Here is a 24,018-nt window from a genome sequence, read left to right on the forward strand (position 1 = left end):
CATAGGTATAAGTGTATTCCTACTGTATCAGTGCCCCAAAAACAAAAAAAAAAAAAAGCAGCTCATATAGTATTCCATTCACATATTCTGTGCCCTGTATGAAACAGTATCAAATACCCAAATGTTGCTCTAAGCAGCTCCTTATGTTAACTACAAACAAACAAACAAACAAACAAACAAACAAACAAAAAAAACGGTGTGTGTGCACCAGACCCTGAGAAGAACTGCCTTCCCAGACAGGTAAAAATCAATAAATGGATGAATAATCAGTCAGAAAGATAGAGCATAATTCCTGCTTTGCAAAATCTTCTGAACAAATTTGCTAGTCTGTTCAGATAACTGCAGCTTAGACAATATACAGTAAATAGTCTATAACAGTCAGCATGTTTAAAGGTATAAAGTTTGGATCCTTGGGCATTTTTTCTCAAGGCTTCAAAAATAACCCTAAAAGATAGAACAGAACCAGAACGAACACTCATTCACTCTCTCACTACTGCTTATCTTGTGCAGGGTCATAGAAGACCTGGAACCTATCCCAGGGGTACTCAATGAACAAGGGGGAAGGATACACCTTTGGTGTATGGACTGGCAAGTCATCGCAGTCCATACACAAACACACACACACACACACATTAAGACGTTATGCACAATTTGGAAAAGCCAATTAGTCTACCTTGCATGTCTGTGGACTGAGGAAAGGAATCCCAACAAGCACGGGGAGAACATGCAAACTCTATGCACACAGACCTGAGGTGGGAATCAAACCCATTACCCTTGAACCAGCCCAGAGGAATTGCTGCACTATAAAACGAAATCATCCTTAATTGTGACTACATCAGAAATGTTTATCGTTCTTGTAGTCAGTGTATACATGAGCACTGCCTAAACAGTCAGGTTGAGAATTTACGGATCCAGTCTTTTAGGCCATCTTCTACACGCATAAAACAAAGTCGACATTTTCCCTAAAAGGTGAGCGCTAAATAAAAGCCTATTATATGTTGGAGCACTGTTTGTGATCTTATTTATTTTATATAATTTTATATTATTTATTTCATACTTGAATTATTTCAATAAAGGGAAGAGAACACTGAACAGAAAGAAAAATACTTTTATTTCGAAAAAAGTAAAAAACAGTATTAATCAAACATTACATAATTTATAAATTATTCACTATAATACAGTTAGAGGTATTTTTCCCACCATATTGCCACAAATGCACATTAGTGCTTGCATTGCATTTTATTATAGCACTGCTTTAGTACCTTTGGTCATCTCTCACATCTATATTGTGTCTATGAACTATATGTAAACTCTACAGTGTGCAACCGCAACTATAAACCTGTTTCTGTCTTTTTTTTTTGCTGTCCTCATCACTTCTGGATGTTTGAAATTTCCATTGGAATTAATAAAGTCAGTGTCTGTCTGTCTGTCTATCTGTACATGAAACTTTCATACTTTTGTTAGAATGTCAAAGTAGTTATCTCAGAACTAGTAAAAGTACCCATAAAAAACAATATTCCATTTAATATTTCAGGGGCCGCGTATCATTCTAGCCATGCTTGGAAACAGCTTAAATAAACACACCATCATCTTTATTATAACATTCAGGCCTGAGTCAATCACCAGGGGCTACATGGACTTGGACAGTCTCTGATGTAAGATTCAAGTCTTCCAGTCGATACTTCCATTAGTGCAGTATAGGTAGTTAGCTAGAGTGAAAAAAAAAAAACACATATACAAATAAAACACACAAATGAAAAATAAAAACCTAATACATATTAAACTGCATTAAAGTCTTAAATGATACAACTTTGTTAACCTTACCTTATTTAAAACTGGTTTTGTTGAAAGTACATCATATATGTTTGGCAAGGTAATGTTCTAAGGAAAAAAATAGTGGTCAGCCCAGGTTATTTGTAGTACTATATAGTATATATAGTATTTATAGTGAAAAAGTCTTGAGACACCCCTTATTTCTCCATATTCTTCTTTCAAAGAGCTAGACTTTCTTGTATTTTAATGAAGTCCAGTTTCAGAGGAATGTTTTCTATTTGTTTAAGCCACACAGTGACATGAATTATTCAAGCATAAAAAGCATGCATAGCCACAAAGCCATATGAATTATTCAAACATAAAAGGCATAACCCAGTGAGAAACAAGTGCAGATGATGACAGATGATCAGGCCGGTCATTAGTATACTAGCGATGTAGAATGCCCAGCGGTTGAAACAGACGAGAGGGGAAACAAGGTTGTTGTTGAGGTTGTTACAGTACATAAACAACCATTGCTTAAATTGCATCTTTGGACACTTTGCAGCCTGTCACACTAAAACATTTTATTTACATTGTTCGACCCCTGAAAGGGAACAGCCGAAAGACAAAGAAGAAGAAGACTTTCATTTAATATGAGGAAACAGGGGGTGGCTCAACACAGATTTTGTTTGCTACTATTATTATTCAAACCATAACACAATTAAATGAAGAGTATACAGTACATGATATTTTAATCTATGACATGCTGCAATTTTTATTCCAGATTTTACCTCTAAAACATCAAGTGACTGACCCAAAACCCAACATGCAGAAGCAAAAAATTTAATGTTTTTTGAGAACTTCTGGTTTGTATTGTGCTGATTCTTTACTGTGAACACTTACTGCTTGTGTGATTTTATTCATGCATTTCATAGCTGGTGTTCGGCGATCATCTAAAAAGAAAGGGTCTTCCCAATGGTCATAGTTTGTTTCAAGCACGTACCATCTCCCGAGTTTAATATTAATCCTACAACATGAAAGGCTCATTAGTTATAGTGTACCATATACCAGATATACCAATATGCCAGATGTACTGTACACAGTGAAAGTCAACGTGGATGTGAGTGGGGACACACTCATACACATGAATAAAAACTGTTACTGCAATAATGTGAGCTTACTCCCAGACATCCAGTGTGTTGATTCTAGTTCTGGTTATTACACAACCCTGGCCTGTCTGGTTTCCACCCAGGATAAAGTAGGCGGGTGCAAGTAACTTCTTTTGAGCAAGCTGGTTTTTGGCATGTTCATAACTGTTAAAAATACAACAAGATCATTTTACATGATATTTACCACCATATCATACAACAGTTAAAATACAGAGTATCTCATGTGTCTCTATATGTATATGAGGAAATTAACACTTTTTATTGTTTATTTTTCATTGTATGTTGAATATGTTTATGTTCTCTGAAAAAGCCAATAAGAATGCCCGTGAAAATACTGAAATAAGTTCTCATGGGTGAACATAATCAAAGTGCAGTTACATAAGTAACAAAGATATTGCTAACTTGAGTTGATCATGGGCTGGGGCAACAACTTGTGTGTTTAAAAAGAAAACTATATACAGGATGTTTTCTATATAAAATGTACCTTTTTGAAAAAAAAAAGTGTTAAATTTCCTCTATGTACAGAGTTTCTGAGACACCATGAAGAAGCAGATCAACTTTAAAACTTAGAAATGCTGACAAAATTCAAAGGAGAAAAAGTTACTAATATTTATCAGGAATGCAATATAAATATTGGGTATGGGGATTTGGAATGAAAAAGAGTGAAAGACTGACTCAACCTGGTTGCATTTTCCAAGACGATTCGTGTGAGGAAGCTCATCCACATTCCATCTCTCATGCCAAGAATCCATTCCAGGATCCCTGGCAGAAATGAGATCATAGTAACAGCAAGTAAGGGCTGTGACAACTAAAAGGACTGTATGTTTACCGTTTATGTACATACTGTACACACATAGCAAACAAAATAAAAAACAAACAAAATTGGATGACCATAGGACCAGCACAATGCGCATATTTTTTAAGCAGATTATTCTCAGCACAGCAGTGACACGGAGTTAACTATGTTAGTGAAGCTGATGTGAGCACAGCATTAATGCTGCATTTTGCACACTTTACACCTGACAAACCTACCCACTCTAGATATTTAAAAAAAAACTACACACCCTGTGCAAAAAAAAAAGAAAAAAAGAAAGAAATCAAGCCACCTTTACATGTGATGTAGCAACTTGTAAAACAAATGTAAATATTTTTTAAGCAAAAAAAGGAGAATAACCAGGTGGCACAAGTGTACAGTACACACCCTTTTATAATAGGACATGTTATTGTGCTTTAACTTAAATCACATTTAAACTCATTCTAATGTTTCTATCACATATAAAGCTGTTTTGATCAACCACAATTAAATATCAGATGTTTGTGTAAGACTTCCTTGACATCCCTATTTGGCCTGACTGCGCAAGGCCAAAGGCGCAAAGTCTTCAAACGGATGTATGCATGAGTCATGCTATGATTTAGAGTACATTTCAAAGAAGTAAAAATTGTAATAACAATGATATTTCTCAACAAAGGATTTGGTCAGTGTAGCACATACGCTAGTTGCGAAATTTAAACATTACAAATTATTTTTCAAGGTGCTTAAGTGATGGTTTCACTACTCAGTTTGTTATTGCTACGTTACTAACAGAACTTTATCCTTAAACTTAAAAATTATTTATCCCAGTGTGCCAAGTGACCAGCAACAAATGATGTTGTTTGATGGCAAACATTTTAATCACACTTGTGTTGTGCTTCTCTCTCTGCTTCTCCAAATACACTCATAATGAGCCCCATCTCTCCTGTTTTTCTGTTTAAAACAACTGGATTTTTAAAAATGTGTTGATAATGGAGAAAGTAAAAGTGTACCCATATGTCATATTTAAAAGTTAATACCCCTTCTTTCAATTCTATATTTTTCGTATAAAAACAGATGATTTTTATCATCATGTTTTAACACAAAGAACATGGAATTAAATAAGAGGTAATAACTTTTGAACATGAATATATGTAGACTGATAACAATAATGATGTTGAAATGAGAACTGATTATGTACATTACTGAGTAACGTCTCGGGTTACTTTGCTGTAACCCTGTTCCCTTAAAAGGCGGGAACGAGATGCTGCGTGAAAACGCTATGGGAAACATCTTGTCGTGTTGCCGGTTGTGAAGCATTTGTGTATCAAACAGGCAAAATTTTTGGCTTATATAACCTCGGTCGGGTGACGTCATCTGATAAGACGCACCTGCAGGTTATAAATAGGAGTGAACTGGAAACATTCCTCAGATTAATTTGTCTGAACGGACGTCCGGTCACGTAGGCAGTGCGGCATTGGGATGCAGCATCTCGTTCCCGCCTTTTCAGGGAACAGGGTTACAGCAAAGTAACCCGAGACGAGACGTCCCCTTTCAAAGGCTACACTCGATGCTGCGTGAAAACGCTATGGGAACGAGAGTGCCAACGCCGCCGCACTGCAAGTGTCTGGACTCCAAGGTTCTGTAGCGTTTGCACACAAGGCCGAGAAGGTCTCAGAACTATGTCCGGGTAGCTGACTCGAGGACCCGTGAGCCCGGAGTAGCATGAACATCCAGACTATAAATGTAACAAATGTGTGCGGAGAGGACAACTCTCCGCATCACACACTTGCTGCAGGGGAATACCTCTTGCTAATGCAATAGATGAGGCGCTCCCCCTGGTTGAATGAGCCCTGATTCCTAGAGGCCAAATGAGCCCACGCGCCTCATAGGAGAGGGCAATAGCACCACTTACGCAGCTCGCGGCCCCAAAACGAAGCTGTAAAGGCGGAGGACAGAAGGCTTCAAAAACAATGGGGTGCATGTTGGGAATGGAACTTTCGGAAGATAGTTCAGTGAGGATGCAAAATGGCCCTGACTAGCCCAGGGGCAAAGTCTAGGCAGGATGGGGAGACTGACAGATCTTCGATCCTCTTAGAGAGGAAACGGCCATTTAGAAAAAACATCTTGAGGGTCATAAACCTGAGGTGCTGACTCAACAAGGGGGCACAAGCCCGAGGACAACTTTTCCTGCAGAAACTCCAGCACTAAAACAATTCGGCAGTGGACTGGGTCTACCTGCTTCGTCATGAACCAACTTTCAAATACATTCCATTTGAGGGCATAAGCTCTTCTAGGGGAGGCAGCCCTAGCACTTAGAATAGTCTTAATTACTCTGACTGGAAGACCAGCTTGACATAGTTGGTCCCGTTCAGGGACCGCCAAGGCGTCCAGACCCAGGGGCTGGAAGAGTCAGAGAGTAGTAAAGGGGACATTCGCTGATCTTGCGAGGCAAAGAGGTCCACCTCTGCTACATAAAATTTTTTCCAGAATGTAAATCGGCCTGAGGGACAGAAATCTGGTGCGCTAGCTATTTACCTGGCGATTAATATATGAGACTGCCATAGTGTAGTCCACCCGCACTAGGACATGGTAGTCACAACTGCTGAAGGAAGTGCATTAGGGCCAGAAATAGAGCAATCATTTCGAAGCAATTGATGTGCCGCGCTCCCTTGGGCTGGACAGTCATCTAAGACCCCACCCCAGCCCATGAGGGAAGCGTCTGTCATTAGCATCTGCGACGACAAGACAAACTTAGAGTGGGACCCAGAGTCAGAAACCGGGGTCTGAACCACATGGGAAGGTTACAAAGCACCTGGCGCGTAGCCCTTATTGGGGATTGGCCCTAGAGTGAAATCTCCTGGTTCTTAGCCACAACTGAAATGCTCTTATGTGCAGAAGGCCCAAAGGTGTCACCGTGGATACAGCTGCCAAGAGAGCTAAGATCTCTAAAAGTGATGGTCACTTTTTGGTCTAGCTCGATTTCCTTGAGGGTGTTGAGAATGGATTCGACACGAGCAGGAGACAGCTGTGCCCGCTTACGCTCGAATCCCATGTGACACCCAAATATGTTGTCCTCAGAACAGGAAAGAGCTTGCTTTCATGGCGTTGGATCTCAATCCTAAGAAACAAAAATGAGCTAGGACGACATGCTGATGTCGAAGCTCTAGATACTGAGACTGGGCCAGCCAGTCATGTAATTTAAATACGGATGCTCTGGAGTCGTAAGAGACAGAACTACAGTACATCCATGTAATTTGTGTATGTGCGGGTGAGAGAGCTAGACCCATTGGAAGGACCCGATACTGGTAAGCTTCGCCCCCGAAAGCAAACCTCAGGAACCTCCTGTGTTGATAGCGGTAAAGCAGAAATCTAAAAATTAGACAAGGCCCCCCGTTCCTCCTGGGAACCAAGAAATACCGACTGTAGTAGCCTGACTCTCTGTCTGGTAGGGGAACATGTTACATGGGCAGGGGAATGTTAGATGTTCGGCATTCTGAAACATGGCAGGAAAAAAAACAAAGAACTAACATTTTATTGGAGACTGGGGCTCAGGAATTTCTACTCCTGCACCATAGAGAGCATCCTGACGGGAAACATCACGACCTGGTTCGGGAACAGCACCATGCAGGACAGACGAGCTCTACAGAGGGTGGTGCGATCAGCTGAGCGCATCATCCGCACCGAGCTCCCTGACCTGCACTCAATCTACACCAAGCGGTGCTGGACCAAGGCCAGGAAGGTCGTGAAGGACCTCAGCCATCGCAACAATGGACTGTTCTCTCTGTTGAGGTCGGGAAAGCTATTCTGCTCCCTGAAGACCAACACAGAGAGACTGAGGAGGAGCTTCTTCCCGCAGGCGATAAGGTCTCTCAACCACATCACTATGCAGATCTAGTAGCATCTTTTAACATCCATGGACACTATGGACACATTCACACACATCTACTACTCTCACATCTACACTTACATGTTTATGTTTACATAATGGACCATTGCACAAAGGCACTTTAATACGGCACCTTCATAGGTCACTTTTTATGCACATTTGCACACCATCTTTCTTCACCAAATTAAAATAAAAAAAAAATTCTATGTACAGTATATATTTCTATTTTTATGTACAGTATATATTGCTATTTTAATTTCTATTTTTATCCTAGTTAAATGTAATTTTCTATCGTATTTCTTTTATTTCTTTATTCATATTTATTTCTTATAAGTTTTAATTCTCTTTTTAAGGTCACTGGCGGTCGTATAAGCATTTCACTGCATATCGTACTGTGTATGACTGTGTATGTGACAAATAAAATTTGAATTTGATTTGGTATTGCCCGAAACAAGAACACCGATCTCCTGGGGGTGCCAGGGAGAACACTTCATTCTTTGAAAGGAATTCTGTGTGCATCTCTCAATTGGGGGGGCCAATTCCAATACGCCCTACCTTGAAGAGCCCCGCCAGTACTCAAGTCTCTCAGCAGGTCAGCCTGGTAGGCGTGCAAAACCGCCATGGTGTGCAATGGAGCACCGTCTATTTTATTTATTTTTTTTCCAAGTGCTTAGAAGCTATTACCATCTCCGCGGAAGCAAGAGAGGATGTTTTATCCTTGCCCATTCACAGGAAGCGAAAGATAGGAGTTTTTAAATCCGTCTCTCACAGCTCTGCCGGATGCACGACTTTAAAACCCAGGAATGCGCGGCGGCTCGAAGCTCCTCAAGGAATGCGAGGCACACGCGTAGCACTTAATCGAAGCAGTAAAGTGTAGAGATCGCCCTCCGATATGGATTATACACATGGAGGGACATCTTGTTTAAAACTCTAACTCAATAGTGATTTAAACACTATTTTGCTGGTTAGACACAGATACGCACACACAACTAGGTGAAGACAAGAATCTGAGGAATGTTTCCGGTTCACTCCTATTTATAACATGCAGGTGCGTCTTATCAGATGACGTCACCTGACCGAGGTTATATAAGCCAAAAATTTAGCGTGTTTGATACACACATGCTTCACAACCGGCAACATGACAAGATGTTTCCCATAGTGAAAGGGAAGACGGTTGACAATTTCCTTATTTAAACCCAAAAATATATTCAGTGGTAGGACTTGCCTGGCTGACCACTTCCCATTTTTATGACCATTTAACATCATATTTGAACAAAATGTTGAATTAAAAAAATCATACAGAATCTGCAGTGCATAACAGTATATAGTATGTAATATAGTTGACAGTAAATTCATATATTCTATGACAATGGGTTAATATAGTTAAAATATTTTTAAAAATGAGAGAAGGAGAAGAAGAATGATAATCATGTAATGCTGGTCACTTTGCATTGGGAGTTTTTAGTTCCAGAGTTCAGTTAGTAACTTAACTGACAGAACTTTCAGACATTAATAAATTAATGTCTTTTAATTATTTAAAGGAGAAAAACTATTATTTTTTAGTATTCAGACTTTAAAAGTTTTGGAGGTTTATTTTGAAAAAAAAAAGTGAAACCTACAGTAGAATGCAAATAATCCTAATCTGCTACTGTAACATGCTTTTCCTTTAAATAAACATGGTAAAAGAAAAATGTATCGATCAGGAGCAAGGATAATTTAAAATAAGGTTCAAAACATTACATGTACCATGGAACACTGTAAAAAAGCATGAGTAACAAGTGGAGGAAATGGAGCACCACAAACAAGTTTCCAAAAACTGAATAAAGCAAGAAAAAAGGTTATCAGGGAAAATAAGCTAAAAATGTGCTGCAGGAATTTCTGACATGTACAACTCATGCAATGCATGTACAAAGTTCTTCGAGTGAACAAGGGAATGACTTAGGAAAGAGATCAATGTATTGGGATGACCCGGTTAGAGCCCAGGTCTAAACACTCTTGAAAAACCTGTTTTACAACTTAAAGAAGGCTGTGCACAGGAGATTAGCAAAAATATGTGTTAACCTGGCAGTATCTAATAAACCAGAATGTGCTTTAACAAAGTATTAATTAAAGGAAGTGGACACTTGTGCAACCAGGCAATATTGTGTCAAACCATGGTTACTGCTCATACTTCTTTTAGCATAACAAAAAAAAAAAACCTCCAGTTTATTACCATGCCCCTGCTCTGCTTGGAATTATCAGTGGCGGTCCTGTAGTGGTCCCTTTCCACTAATTTATTGTTTAATTAAGTTGATGGGGCTGACAAATGTAGCAACATATGGGCTTTAGTCAATAAATATATAACTTTTTTTTTTCAGTGGTTAAGGCATTGGACTACAGTTCAGAAGATCCCAGGGTTAAACCCCACAACCACCAAGTTGCCACTCTTGGGCCCTTGAGCAAGGCCATTAACCCTTAACTGCTCAGATGTGTAATGAGATAAAAATGTAAGTCGCTCTGAATAAGAGCATCTGCCAAACGCCTAAATGTAAATGTAACTGAAAGTCACTTTGAAAACTTACCTATGTATCCTCCATCAATGCTGAAGCGTTCATTCATCGTTAGTGTGAATTCTCTCTACAAGCAAATACAAAAACTTTTTTTTAAATAAACAAGCAAATAAAAAAAAGAGCAGATCAGTGGCTATGTAAGTCCTAAAACACTTACAGGTTTAATTCCAGTGAGCATCCCTACATATCCCGCAAAGCTGGTGGATTTAAAAACTGTCCTGTCGTTTCGCCTGAAGTCAACATTCACCACAAGTGGCTTGAGCTTCTCGGTTAGAGTCCATGTATGGTTTTTCTTATCCCAACTGTATGCAATCAGAACAGAAAGTAAACTTGTGTGTATGTGTGCGTGTATATGTATGCATGCATGTATACTACTTCATTAGGTACACAGAATACTAGGTCAGACCCGCTTTTGCCTTGAGAACTCCTTTAATTCTTTGTGGCACATATTTAACAAGGTGCTGGAAACATTTCTTAAAGATTTTGGTTATTTTGACATAATACCATGACGCAGTTGCTGCAGATTTGTCAGCTGCACATCCATTATGCAAATGGTGCTGTACTGAATTGAGGTCTGGTGACTGTGGAGGGCATTTGAGTACAGCAAACTCATTATCATGCTCAACTTGTTTGAGATAATTTTTGCTTTGTAATATGGCACATTATCCTGTGGTCATGGGGGTACGGACGGACAATACTCAGTTAGGCGGGTGCATTTAATTGGTTGAAAAAGGTTTAAAGTGTGCCTGGAAGATATCCCCTACACCATTACACCACCAGCAGCAGCCTGAAATGATGAAAGCATGAATCTGTCCTGGCTTATTTAATGTAGTTTACACCAAATTCTTATTCTAACTTGTGCATGTCACAGCATAATTTAAGGCCAGGCAACAATTTTTTTAGTCTTTTATTGTCCAGCTTTGGTAAGGCCATGAGAACTGTTTTCTGTTTTTAGTTGTGGTCTTCTGATGCTGTAGCCCATCTGCTTCAGGGTTGTTCTTTAGCATACCTTGGTTGTAATGAGCTATTATATGAGGTAATGTTGCCGTTCTATCAGCTCAAAATAGTCTGGCCATTCTCCTCTAGTTATTTTCTGTAAACCCTAAAGATGGTTCTGTGCAAAAATCCCAATAGATGGGCAGTTCCAAAAAAATATTCAGACCTGCCCGTCTGGCCCCAACAATACACACCTGAGTTCCTACAATGTGATTAGATATTAGATAACAAGTGTACCTAATAAAGTGGCCGGTGAGTGTGTACAATCACAAACACATATGCAAATATAGGTTCAAAATCATACCCCATGAACAATCCAAAGTCCAAATTGCGAGCATGGTATATATTTCCTGCCAATATAACAAATAACATGTTGTTACAACAAATAAACAGATAAATCAAGGTTCAAAATTTATGACTCTGTATAGACAAAGAATGCCTGGAATTTAAATTACCGTTCAAGTCCTCTGTCACCACTGACGTGCACACCGTGAAGACTTCATAAAATATATTAAAAAGCACAACTTCACCTGGAAAAAAAAAGACCTTGCATTATTAAGAAATTAAGTGTCTATCACAATCCTATAAAATATTTAGATAAAAGTGCCAATCTGTTTATATATATATATATATATATATATATATATATATAAATAAAAGAACCCTGACCTAAAGGGACTTCAGATACGTGAGCAATTCCTTCAATTTCCTCGTTAAAAGGGTATGGGAGAACGTCTACGATCAAAGGCTGAAAAAGATGGGTACAAAAACAAACAAAAGCATTTAACTGAATCTGAATATGGAAATTTACATTTTTCTGTCCAACATGTTTAACATTGGTATAATAAATAAATTGGTATTATAAATAAAAAATGAGAATACCTACCAACACCTCATCCACTAAATTAGTTAATTTTCCATGAAAAAAGCCATTGGCTAAATCTTTAATTGCCTGTATCATTGCTGCCATCTGAAAAGCAAAGCAGACCAGCAAATTACTGTACATTTCATTTACCAGGTTTACATTCATGTCCGTTGATTCATTTACTTAAAAAGTAGATGTTCCTTAATTTACAAAAACACAGACCTGGGAGTCTCAGTAACTTCTTCTTTAAATGCTTTACGAGTTTTGTTTAGGAAGATTTCATTCTCATTCTATAGATTTTCCTAGACGTATCGTTTCAACCTTTGACAACAAGATTTTAGATCACACATACATTCTGTGGGCTTCAGTGCTGTAACGAAAATGGTAACTTGCATAACTCGCTTATCTTTAAATTTCGGAACTGCTCACTACTACATATTATGCCAATACGCATAGATCAAGTGTTATTATTATTAATTTATTATTTCCTTTTTAATATATATATATATATATATATATATATATATATATATATATATATATATATTCTTGGAGTTTATCATTGCACTAGTAACTCTGGTCAGCCCTCACATTTACCCTGTGTCAAATGACAACATGTAAGAAATCCAGTGCACAGGATCATATCTACAGACACATCTACAAACCCCTTTTTTTGTTTACTGGCTTTATTGCTACTGTATTTGTACAGACATTTGTATGTCTGAAATTTTTCCAGGCTCAATAAAGTATCTATCTATCTATCTATCTATCTATCTATCTATCTATCTATAATGCCATAAAAAGGTAATTGCCCATTCCTGTTTTTCTTTTTTGCATATTTGTCACACTTAAATGATTCAAATTATTAAGCAAATTTTAATATTACACAAATGTAACCCTTTGTAAATACAAAATGTAGTGTTAAAATTATGATTTTATTTTTTACGAAAAAAAAAAATACCTACCTAATCCTATATGAATAAGTAATTGCCCTCTAAACCTAATTACTAGTTGTGCCACCCTTGGCCGCAACAACTGCAATCAAGTGTTTTTGAAAACTGCAAATGAGTCTTTAAAATCTCTGTTGAGGAACTCTTCAGGATTTTCTGGTAGAGCACAGAATTCATGGTTCCATCAATTATGGCAAATTGTCCAAAGCTGCAAAGCACTACAACAACTTGTTGGTATGATATATTTTTTATGACACACTGTGTTAGTTTTACACCAGATTTAAACTTTTGTCTTATCAGTCCACAGAATATTCATCATTTTTGGCAAATGTGAGACGAGCTTTTGTGTTCTTTTTGGTCACCAGTGGCTTTCACCTTTGAATGATGGCTTTTTTGCCCAGTCTCATTCTTATGGTTAAATCATGAACACTGACTTTAACAGAGGCAAGTGAGGCCTGCAGTTCCCTAGATTTTGTTCTGGGTTCTTTCATGAGCTCCCGAAAGCCTTAGACAATGACTTGGTAACCTTTTCCAGACTAATGTATTTCAATTATTTTGTTACTCATCTGTTCTTGATTTTTTTATAATTTTTTTTTTTAGATCTTTAAGTGTGCTTTACTTTGTCAGACAGCTTAAAATTATTTAATTAATTTCTTGATTCAACATGTCTGGCAGTAATCAGGTCTGGGTGTGGCAAGTGAAATTTAACCCAGCTTTCCAAATTACAGTTCATACATGATTTAGCAAGGCGGGGCAATAACTTTATATATATATATATATATAGGGTTGTCTTTTTTGTAAAATATTGAAATGTTTGATTATTTAATCATTTAAGTGTGACAAATATGCAAAATACAGTTTTCTATCTACCAGTATCTATCGATCCATCTAGCTACAGTGTGTGCTATACTCAGCTATACCTTGCTTTCTGTATCATAGTCAGTCACAAAGTGTCACAGCATGTACAGCTTACTTCAGTTTTCTTCTCCTTTATCACATGTGTCCACCTCTGGTTAGGGGGTAAATCAAGGTTCACCGTGTACCAGTTAACATTACTTCTAAACCTGTACGGAGAAATGTAAGTATATAAATGTAAGATAAATGTAATATATCATGGGATAAATCTCTAGGCGAGATCGAGACAGATACAGTTGAACCTACGTTGGTCCTTTAGGAGGATACATTCCTGTCCTGCACTCCTCACCGTGCTGTAAACAAGAGAGACATTCAAGTCTGTCAGCCCGTCACGTGATCTTACAGAACATGCTTTCATATCAATTAATGTCATTACAAATAAAAATCACTTAAATTACTTACTAGGCAGGCAAAAAATGAGAGAAACATGAAACATGATAAGAAAATACAGCAAAGATTAGACATCTTCGCCATTCACTGCTTCCTCTAACTTTCCTCTATTAATCACGCAGGGCTGAACCGCACTTCCTAAACCAGCGCGTCCGGGCTGGACTGTACCATGTGTCAGGGGTGACCGAAAATTTAGGTTGTATTTTTCTTTAACAATCCATCCATCTAAGGTGTTTTTCTAGTACTCTGATAGTTAACGCTAAGAGGTATTATTTATGATTCGAAGTAATAGTTTTTGTTGTTGTAATTGCGTTGCCATGTTCGATAGTTTTACAACGACTCCCCCTTTGACCTCCAGCGGGATGTTTTCTTCCGATAGTAAACAAGCAAATTCTATGAATTGAATCCTTTTTTGGGACGTTATGAGCAAAATGTTATCCTACATATAAACTTGCTTATTTGTTTATTTATTTACGTAATGTTCCTTATGGGCTACAGTATATTGAAACCATTAAGCTTATTAAACTATCTTAATATCAGTCTTAGACGAATTGTAAGCGCTGTATTCTAGATGCAGGAAATGATGAATATAATATACAGCAGCGTACACACGAGATGATGAAATTTACATAATATGGACGGAATTCATTGCTGCTATCGTGATATTTGTGCGCAAGTCTTACTGTCTACTGCTAAAAAATTCCACAGAAAAAAAAAATTGTAAATGCAAAGAAAGTCTCTTCATTTGAAAGGATTTTTTTTACTTTGTCTTAAAATAGCAATTTATGTCCAGTAGGGGTCAGTACAAGCTTTCTTTTTTTTTTTATAAACTGGTTGATTGATAGGCCTAAATGTATTTCATGTTTATTTTTTACATTTTCTATAAATCTACAAGTTTTTGGTATTGTGCCTGAATAATAATAATAATAATATTAGGCAATAAACTGAATCAAACAAAGGCTACAACACGCTCGACCAATACAGTTCTTATAATAACACTGGTTTGTTAACCAGTAGAATGAACAATATTGGTTTGAAGTAACTATTTAGTATGGCGTTTTTTCATTTACTTCGGACCAAGGGCGATCAGTTCAATGGTGAATATCTTACAGAACAGCAAAACTCCATGTGTGACCCTGTCTAAAAATATTATTTGTTTGTTTTGTGAATGACTGTTCTTTACATAATTAGGATTACTCTACATACAGTATGACTCTAGCTGGGTCTTCAAAGACAGGGTCACATATAGCTAAACAGTAGCCTGGGAACACGGTAAAGCCATTGACTACGAGTGCAAACCGTTGTGTCTGTGATTGGAATAAGCTTTACCATAACCTAATTTAGTCCGCCTTTTCACAATATTGAATGGACAAGACTGGTAAGAAATTTATTTAAGCAAAATAAGTCACAAGTTGTTGTGCTAAGAATTTTAAAATCAGTACAGACAGCCTGTATGCTTGATGTCTCTTTTAGAACTTAACACCTCAAACTAGCACCTAAACTGAATGATTAAGTCCTTCAGAATTAGTAAATGCACTGCCCCTTAAGAAGTGAATATACCAATTTAACATTTACCACAAGAGCGTGGATACAAATTGGAGCTGCTCCTGTTTATAAATAAAGCTGTCTTCTACATTATCCTGTTTAGTTCCAAAGCAGAGAAGAACATGTTAAGAACACTTTAAAAAAGAAGAAGTTCCAAAAGATTAGAAAAAGATTTTAAAGATATTTGAGATAAACCTTGTCTAGCTAATCAGCCAGATTAGGATCCTCTATTAATTATACATTTCTCACTGATTATCTGCTTTGATAGTGCTTATCTAATGGGTCCCGAGAGCACTATTTCAAACAGAAGTACTTTAAAGACAGAACAACTGAGATTTTTATCTGCTTTTGTACTCCTTATAGTTTGTAGTTATTTGTCTGTTTAGTGCTTATCTGGTGAAAGGAATATTTTATCTGCCTCATGAAAGAGTTTTATATCCTTAAACAAATTAAGAATTACTTAGTTCAAAATAGTTTGCAATGTGTGGCTTCTTACTTGTGGCGTCTGCCATGCGGAATGGTGTTCTCTAACCCATAGTTTAACTCATGCATCTGGGAGCCAAAAGCAGAACTGGACGGGGGTGAAATGTTTAGCACATGGTGAGGCCAGTGATTGGCTAACACTGCCTGTCCTAGCAGGTTGTCTGGTTTTGTGTGGTAGCTCTGCCAATGGCAATGTGTTTACTTGGCATTGGCAAAAGGGGTCCAACTGCGCCTTGCTAACCTTTTCCCATGGAAAGCTGCTCAAACTTGTGCTTGTGACGTAGCTGACATTCAGGACAGGGTGTCTGTGAGAACCAGCAAGAAGAACTTAAGGGCCATATGGACAACCCACACACCCAGCTGGTTGATAAACTCTAAACATACACCCAATGTTAGCATTAGCATTAGTTGTTTGATTATTAGTTAAAAGGTTGAGATCTGTACGCCTTTATAGTTGTTTGCTTTTAGAACCAAACTTCAGTTTGAACTATACATTCCACCTATGGAAAACCACACCTAGCCACCAGAAGAGCAGGTGGGCAAAATAAATTCTCTTAGATGGACATCTCCAGTTGTTCTTGGTGGATGGATGGTGGTTGGTTGTACTGTAGGTGCAGACAAATGATCAGAGCCTGAAGTCTTTCTAGTCCTGTCCGTTTTTCTGGATGCTGGACACATACCCCAATTTTAACTGCTAATGTTGAGATGCAAATGTTTCCAAGTTATTTCTATTGTCTAGAAGCATTTTCTATTATCTATTATTAGCAGTCAAGCAGTTGTTGAGATTCTGGTAGGCAAAATTCTCCACAAGCATATACCACAAGCATGTCTTCACTTGTACTATTCAGAGGCCCAAACATAATTATTGAAGTTGTTCAACTTGTTCAACTGTTCCTTTTTTACCTTTTATGACATTGTCGTGATTTAATGATGGAAATAAGCTTGTTGCAGGGAACAGATTTTTTTTTTTGTCAGCATAACTTTTCAGCCTACTGTATACTGTATATTTTGTGGCAGCCGTTTGAAGGTAATGAGAAATTCACAACTAAATACTTAACCCGCTGTAAGTTTATAGAGCATAGAAATCATCATCAGGAGCATTTCTGATCTTCCAGCTATAGCCACAAGGAACTGGATCCAATTTATAAAGAAATACTTCGCAGGAGATTGGGTGTGAATTTATGGATGCTTTGACCCAAGTGTAGAGCCATATGCAGCATTTTGAGTACAGTAAGAAATAATGACACCCTGCAGACATGTAGAGGAATCAGGTATTAAGTCACATAAGTTACAGTAGTTTTGTGTCGTGGCCAATAGTAGGTGAAATATCCAAATAATAAGAATTTAAAAGGTTTATATCATAAACATGGTTTTAAAGCACTTTTATGAACACTAAGCTTCACCCAAGCTGTATACTGTACTTTGGGTGTATGCTTATAGTTATAATACTAAGTAAGTACCATAATTAGTATACAGTAGTTATTTTTAGGGGTAACAGTGTCAAACAGTGTGTCCTGGTGTCAAAATGAGGCTGAGGGTTCCCTCTATCACAGAATCATCATTTAAATATTAAAAACTATATATTTTGATTGATTTTGATAAGGCCTTTCTTGTAAACAAACGTACACAGGCCATGTCTTAGCAACTAGGCATGATAAACTTAGTATCAAAAATCTAAATGAAGTTGGTACATCAAGATTTCCTTACACAGTAGATAAACAGGCCAACAGATTCCTAGTTAGAATGAGTCTGCTTTCATCAATCAAAACCAATTAAAATTGATAATCTGTTTAGTGCATGAATTACTTGTTCATTTAGACTAAGTGCATTGGAGATGCACTACAATGATGACACATTTTCAAGTATTCACTTGTGTCCATGTGTCCATGCTTAAAGATTGATGGTGTTGTCTGGGAGACTGCTGGAAAAGGTCTCCCAGATTGTTAGGGCATGTCCTGCACAATACAACATGGCAGAGAGTAATAGCTTCTCCTTCTCACTGCTTCAAACCAACAAACCGGTTAACCAGTTCACAGTCACATCCCTACCCAGAAGACAAGCATAACCTTCACACTTTAAGACTGAGTAAAAGCATCTCCCCTTATTTGTAAATAGCTGAGACCTTGTAAAGGTATATTTTTATCATTACTGTATTTTTATTTGTCATTGGATGTTCTCCCTTTTATTATTTTTTTAAGTTTTCCAAAGTGGTAACTGCAACTTTTTGTCAGTTTCTGACATAAATTTTATTTATATTTTCTACACACACACACACACACACACACACACACACACACACACACATGCTTCCCATCCACAAAAGGCTGCTCTTTCGAAGGTATCAAATTACTGGGTTGAAATCATCCCACTCTTTATTAATATCTAGAGAGAACAATCAACTTGATCAGAAAAAATAGTTTAAAGACTAAGATTGATTCAGAAGAAATGTGGTGGGAAACAAATTATAAATTATCCTTACCGGAGATCACTTAAACAAATTCAAATTTTAATTTTATTTGTGACATACACAGTCATACACAGTACAATATGCAGTGAAATGCTTAGACAACTGCCCATGGTCTTGAAATAAAAAAACTATGAGCTATGAAGAGCTCTACAGAGGGTTGACTCTAGACATGTTTTTTATAATGCACTTCAATTTTTTTTATTATTTGTACACGATGTAATAAAAAAATTACAGCAAAAATTTTTCCTATATATTTATACATACATTTTTATATCATCAGCGGTCATATAGGCATTTCACTTCATTTCACAGTGTATGACTGTGTATGTGACAAATAAAACTTTGAATGTGATTTGTCTTGGCCTCTAAATTTTTCAGATCCCAATTTTATTGTGCATCTGTGAGATGTTTTAGACTAACCAGTCTGATTCATGCTCTAGCTTGCAACTTACTGAGGTGGTAGCTTAATATTAACAACTTAATAGTTGGTAGCTTGGTGCCAGATACCACAGCACACCTTCAGAGGACTCATGGAGTTTATTCTTGATGGTTCTTAGCTGTTTTGGTGACACAAGAGAGACCTACACAATATTAGGCAGATGATTTTATTGTTATGGCTAATGGATGTATTATCTACTCTGTGCTTATTGTTTGCTTTAATAGAATTAATTTTTCATTTTTAAGTGGCAGTGAGGTTATAGTGCAACATAGCAGGGCACCATGCTCATTTATAAAGTCATTTCCTCATTGCCATGTACTGTACTGTAGGATATATTTATCTCAATCCACTTACAGTACTCGCATATTTATTTTGAGTAGTGAATAGAAATTGGAGACCCATATCGACAAACATGTGAAACATGAAGGGTAACTGAGCTCAGGACTGAACTTATCCCATGGAGCCATGAGGTGACAATGCATAGGTGAAGCAGTGATAACATTAAATGTTTTGGCATGTTTCATCAGTGGCCTAAGGGAGGACAGAGAATGCATGTGAGGTCCCTGTGTGATCAATAAAATGCTGTCATGTGGAGGAAAGCTAGTCAGCCTCTTTTAGCACCCAGATTTCTTTTAATGCACACCTCACTGCTTAAATGGCACTCAGAAAGAAAGCAAGGCCACTGAGCAGGGCCATCTGTCAAACAGATAACCAGACAATTCAATCATCCACTATGCAATAGATGCAGTTTTATGTGGGCTTGTACAACAATCCGAAGTAACATTCAGCCGTCTATACTGTATATAAACAGTAGATGTAAAAAATTAATGCATTCTTGTTAAAATAGCAGGTGATTGTGATGGAAAAAGATACCAGGATAAATCTAAGATCTTTTTCAATGTTTAATGTTATATACAGTACCAACCAACAATTCAGGTGGAAAAAGGAACAAATGAAAAACAATAACCTGGTTGTAATTGTAATGTTTCTTCTCCCATTAAGCTATCCCTTATCCAGACACAGTTAAGCTATGGATTGCAAGCATAGTTTGTTCCTGGAGCTTGCTTTTAATCCAAGGCACTGATATTATAAAGCGAATTTCCCCATAAGAAATAATGGAAACTCAGATGATTTGTTCAACATCTGAAAATATTAATATTTAAATGATTAATACAAAAGTAAAATAAAAATAAATACCTGCATTTTATCTTTGAAAAGAAGAAAGAGGAGGTGGGCTACTGTGTAGGATGACTTTTATACACGCACGCACGCAGGGTGCGTGAGAGAAAGAGAAGAACCATTGGCTGAGTTGTGATGATGTGACGCTCAGCAGACAAAGTACTCGTAATACTTACTTACAAATACTTACTACAGTACACATATTTCAAGACCTTGCTCTTTTATCAGGGTAAAATTTATTTAAATTGTTTGCATGTTGCAAAACACTCGCAGACCAAGTTACTTGAAATCCAAGGTTTCACTGTAATTCACAGTGGTGGCTCAAATGGTTAAGACTCTGGGTTACTGATCAGAAGGTTGGAGATTCAAGCCCCAGCCCTATCAAGGTTGAACTGCTACTGTTAAACCCTTGAGCAAGACCCAATCTGGTCCTGGGTGCTGTGTCCTGACTGACCTTACACTCTCTAACTTGGATATGCAAAATCATTTACATGTAACCATGTAATAACGGCCATGTTGGCCTGTGATGGTTCTTAACTTAGCCATGTTCTTAATGGCCAGTATCCAAACTGATGTAAATCAGTATTTTTGCTGCTTTAGCCACAACCAGAATGACCCTTTTAGTGGCTCATGCATCATTGGTATTAATTACAGTATTACATTTACATTACAGTACAATATATAACTTTAAGTATGTTTCTTATAATTCAAGGGTTAAAGTGTATACTGTAGTTTATGCATGCCCGCATTGATCCAAAAGCTGAATCAAATTAAAAATGCCATCTGTGTTTCTGGGTTAACAAAATGTATTGTTTTTTTATTGTAGAGTTAAACACAATTTGTGGCTTGCTACTGAAATAATGTACACTTGTTATTGTAAGACCAAACACTGACTTAATAAAAAAATAAAAAAATAAAAACCTGTTGAAAAATTTTGATGAGACTCTGTGTTAATTAGCAATATACCATCAGTACATTCTACAAAATAACTAACACTTAAATTACACAAATTTTTATTTATGTTTTTGCCAGCTGTGTTCTATTAATTGGACAGAAAACATTATGGTAATGAGACACTTTATTTGGAAGAAGGCAATGTTACACATATGTGTGTACTAAAATCCAATACAGTGTAATGAAATCCAATATTAATGTGCTATGATAACAGGGTCAGCCTTAATGCCAATAACTGTTTAAAGGATGCATCCTTGATTAATTATCTAATGCAGAAATATATTGAATTTTTCCTAATTATATTGTCTCCCTGAACTTTACCTCATTAATCTGCTGAATTCAGATAAGAGTACTTCTTATTCAGGTCCTCTTAAATGCGGCACAGTTAAATGTAAACCTTTGGGCTATAGATAACTAAACTACATGTTAAGTGATATTTTTCTTATGTGAAACAGTTTTATCATCCATTGCTTTAGGAAACAATGAGCAATGGACAGATCACATCCAGTTAATGAAGTCACTACTTCATTTCCAATTATCGGACAACAAGTCAGCTATTGTGGATGATGTACTGTACCATCTACAGTACCAAATATATGGGATGGACTTTTGAAGAATTTTGAAGCTAAGAAAAAGGAGGTTCACACTCTGTCATTACAGTTATCCCAGCACTTACTCTATATTGCTTATCATGTACAGGATCACGGAAGGCCTGGTGCCTATCCCTGGGGAATCAGGGCACTAGGCATGGTACTGTACACCCTGGACAGGGCGACAATCAATCACAGGGCACAGCACACCCACGCAATTTGAAAATGCTAATTAGCCTGATCTGAATGTCCATGGGAGGAAACCAGATTACCTGGAGAAAATTCACCAAGCCCAGGATGAACGTGCAGGTTCCGTGCACACCGACCCAAGGCAGGACTCAAACCTTCAACTCTGGAGGTGTGAGGCCACAGCACTAACCACCACACCACCATGTTTTTGTGAGGAAAAAAACCTTAAGACGTTCTTCCTTGTTTTCCCAGTAGAGGCCCCAAAGGGCTGACAACTTTGTGTACTATTTACTAGATTTTTTGCGTGGAATTTAATTGAACACTTATAAGGGGGTTAAAAAAATGTGCAATGCCATCTGTTAAATTTTGGAATTAATAATTTTTTGTGTGTTATAGTGAAGTAAGCGAAATAGTGTGAGATTGCGTTTATTAAGTAGATTTCAATTGCACACTCATAATCACATATTAAAAATGGACAGCACTATCTATTAAATTTTAAGATAAACTAATGATTTTTAAAATTCAATTTAGCATATCTTCATTTCCCACGGGCAGATTGCGATGAAACAAAGCCTATATATAACCTCAAACTCGACCTAATACACCTTTTAAATTTGTTCAGTATTCTTTTAGTGATGCGTGCACAAACAAACAGGCGGACAAAAAGTCTGTTAAAACTACCCTGATGCTCTCTTTTACTCATCTCACGCCCATCTTAAGTTCCTTCTATTCAGCATCACCAGTATACTAATCACATGCCTGATCATCATCTGCACCTGTTTGTCACTGGTTCCTGATGAAGTCTAATGTTTTTTTGTTTTTTTTTTATGCCTGAATGATTCACAGGTCACTGTGTGGCTTACCACACACAAACAAAACATTCTTCTGAAGCTGAGGGGACTGGACTAAAAATGAAAACTAGAAGTCCTTCATGGAGCCATGAAGAAGACTACATTAAAAAAGCCTAGCATTTTGGAAGTAGACTATAAAGAAATGAGGGGTGGCTCAAGACTTTTGTGCAGTACTATCCTGGGCCGAGCCTGGGCTGATCACTATATTTTTTTTCCCCGTAACATTAGCTTGCCAAACATATCTTATGTACCTTAAAGAGCCTGGAGAACTATTCCACAAGGCTATACTAAAATACAAGAAAGTCTGATTCTTCAGGAGCAAAATGAGAAATAAATCAAGCGTGGCTCGTCCTTTAATTAAATACTTATATATTCAGGAATCTTGAACATGAATTAAATACTTAAAGCCTTTTTTTAGTTTCAATTTCAATGAATAGAGCTCATAAAAACCACTGATATATAAAAAAGGATTTTTATAAAAATTTGACTTTTGTGCTTTTGAACATGTGTGTGGCTCAAAGAAACCATGCACAAAATATTTTCCAGTTTGTAAGTTTGCAATCCATCTTATATTAAAACTAAAATAAATACTTAAAATAACTTGACTGGATACTTTATAATAAAATGTGTGGAATCCCAGAATGCCTTCAAAAGTAATGCTAGCCATTGTGCAACCATTTATTTTTCTTGGGATGGAAAACCAGTTATAATAAAAAAGAAGTAGCATTTTTAGGGTGAATTCAAGCGCAGCTTTGGTACATGCCTCTGAAACGTTTTACTTGATGAAAAACATTACCTGACTAAATTTTTTTAATAAATTTTTTAAATAAATTACATATTGCATAAACTAAATCATAAAGGCAGGCATTCTTGAGAACTTGCAGGATTTTTTTCTCAACAATGACAGACATTAAAAGATGCATTTAAATTACATTTCATCTACCTGAATTTTTTTTTTTGCTCTTTTGTAACTGTCATATACAGTAATTTTTTAAAATTTTAATACAGCACATTTTATAGTATTTAATTCGGATAAAAACTGCCATCTTCTAAGTT

General features: G+C 37.0%; 1 protein-coding gene across 1 annotated transcript; it reads right to left on the reverse strand.

The window, feature by feature from the left end:
• Positions 1–1,092: 1,092 nt before the first annotated feature.
• On the reverse strand, positions 1,093–14,406 carry asah1a (N-acylsphingosine amidohydrolase (acid ceramidase) 1a). The gene is made up of 14 exons (XM_053506189.1): positions 14,278–14,406; positions 14,122–14,168; positions 13,934–14,024; positions 12,032–12,115; positions 11,815–11,893; positions 11,601–11,675; positions 11,450–11,495; positions 10,307–10,451; positions 10,162–10,216; positions 3,602–3,683; positions 2,934–3,065; positions 2,656–2,779; positions 1,825–1,881; positions 1,093–1,709 (listed from the first exon to the last, which is right to left on the reverse strand). The coding sequence occupies exons 1-14, from the start codon at positions 14,347–14,349 to the stop codon at positions 1,620–1,622; spliced, it is 1,179 nt and encodes a 392-aa protein (XP_053362164.1). The 5' UTR covers positions 14,350–14,406; the 3' UTR covers positions 1,093–1,619.
• Positions 14,407–24,018: the final 9,612 nt, after the last annotated feature.

The sequence above is a fragment of the Clarias gariepinus genome, chromosome 10 (assembly GCF_024256425.1).
Source record: "Clarias gariepinus isolate MV-2021 ecotype Netherlands chromosome 10, CGAR_prim_01v2, whole genome shotgun sequence".
NCBI lineage: Eukaryota > Metazoa > Chordata > Actinopteri > Siluriformes > Clariidae > Clarias > Clarias gariepinus.

What these genes read in the sequence shown, in the direction of transcription:
- asah1a (XM_053506189.1), bottom strand. Translation starts at nt 14,349, where the DNA reads ATGGCGAAGATGTCTAATCTTTGCTGTATTTTCTTATCATGTTTCATG. An exon ending in CGTATCTGAAGTCCCTTTAG is followed by an intron (nt 11,676 to 11,814) that starts GTCAGGGTTCTT and finishes TTTTTTTTCCAG; the next exon opens with GTGAAGTTGTGCTTTTTAAT. An exon ending in CAAAACCAGTTTTAAATAAG is followed by an intron (nt 1,710 to 1,824) that starts GTAAGGTTAACA and finishes TTTTCACTCTAG; the next exon opens with CTAACTACCTATACTGCACT.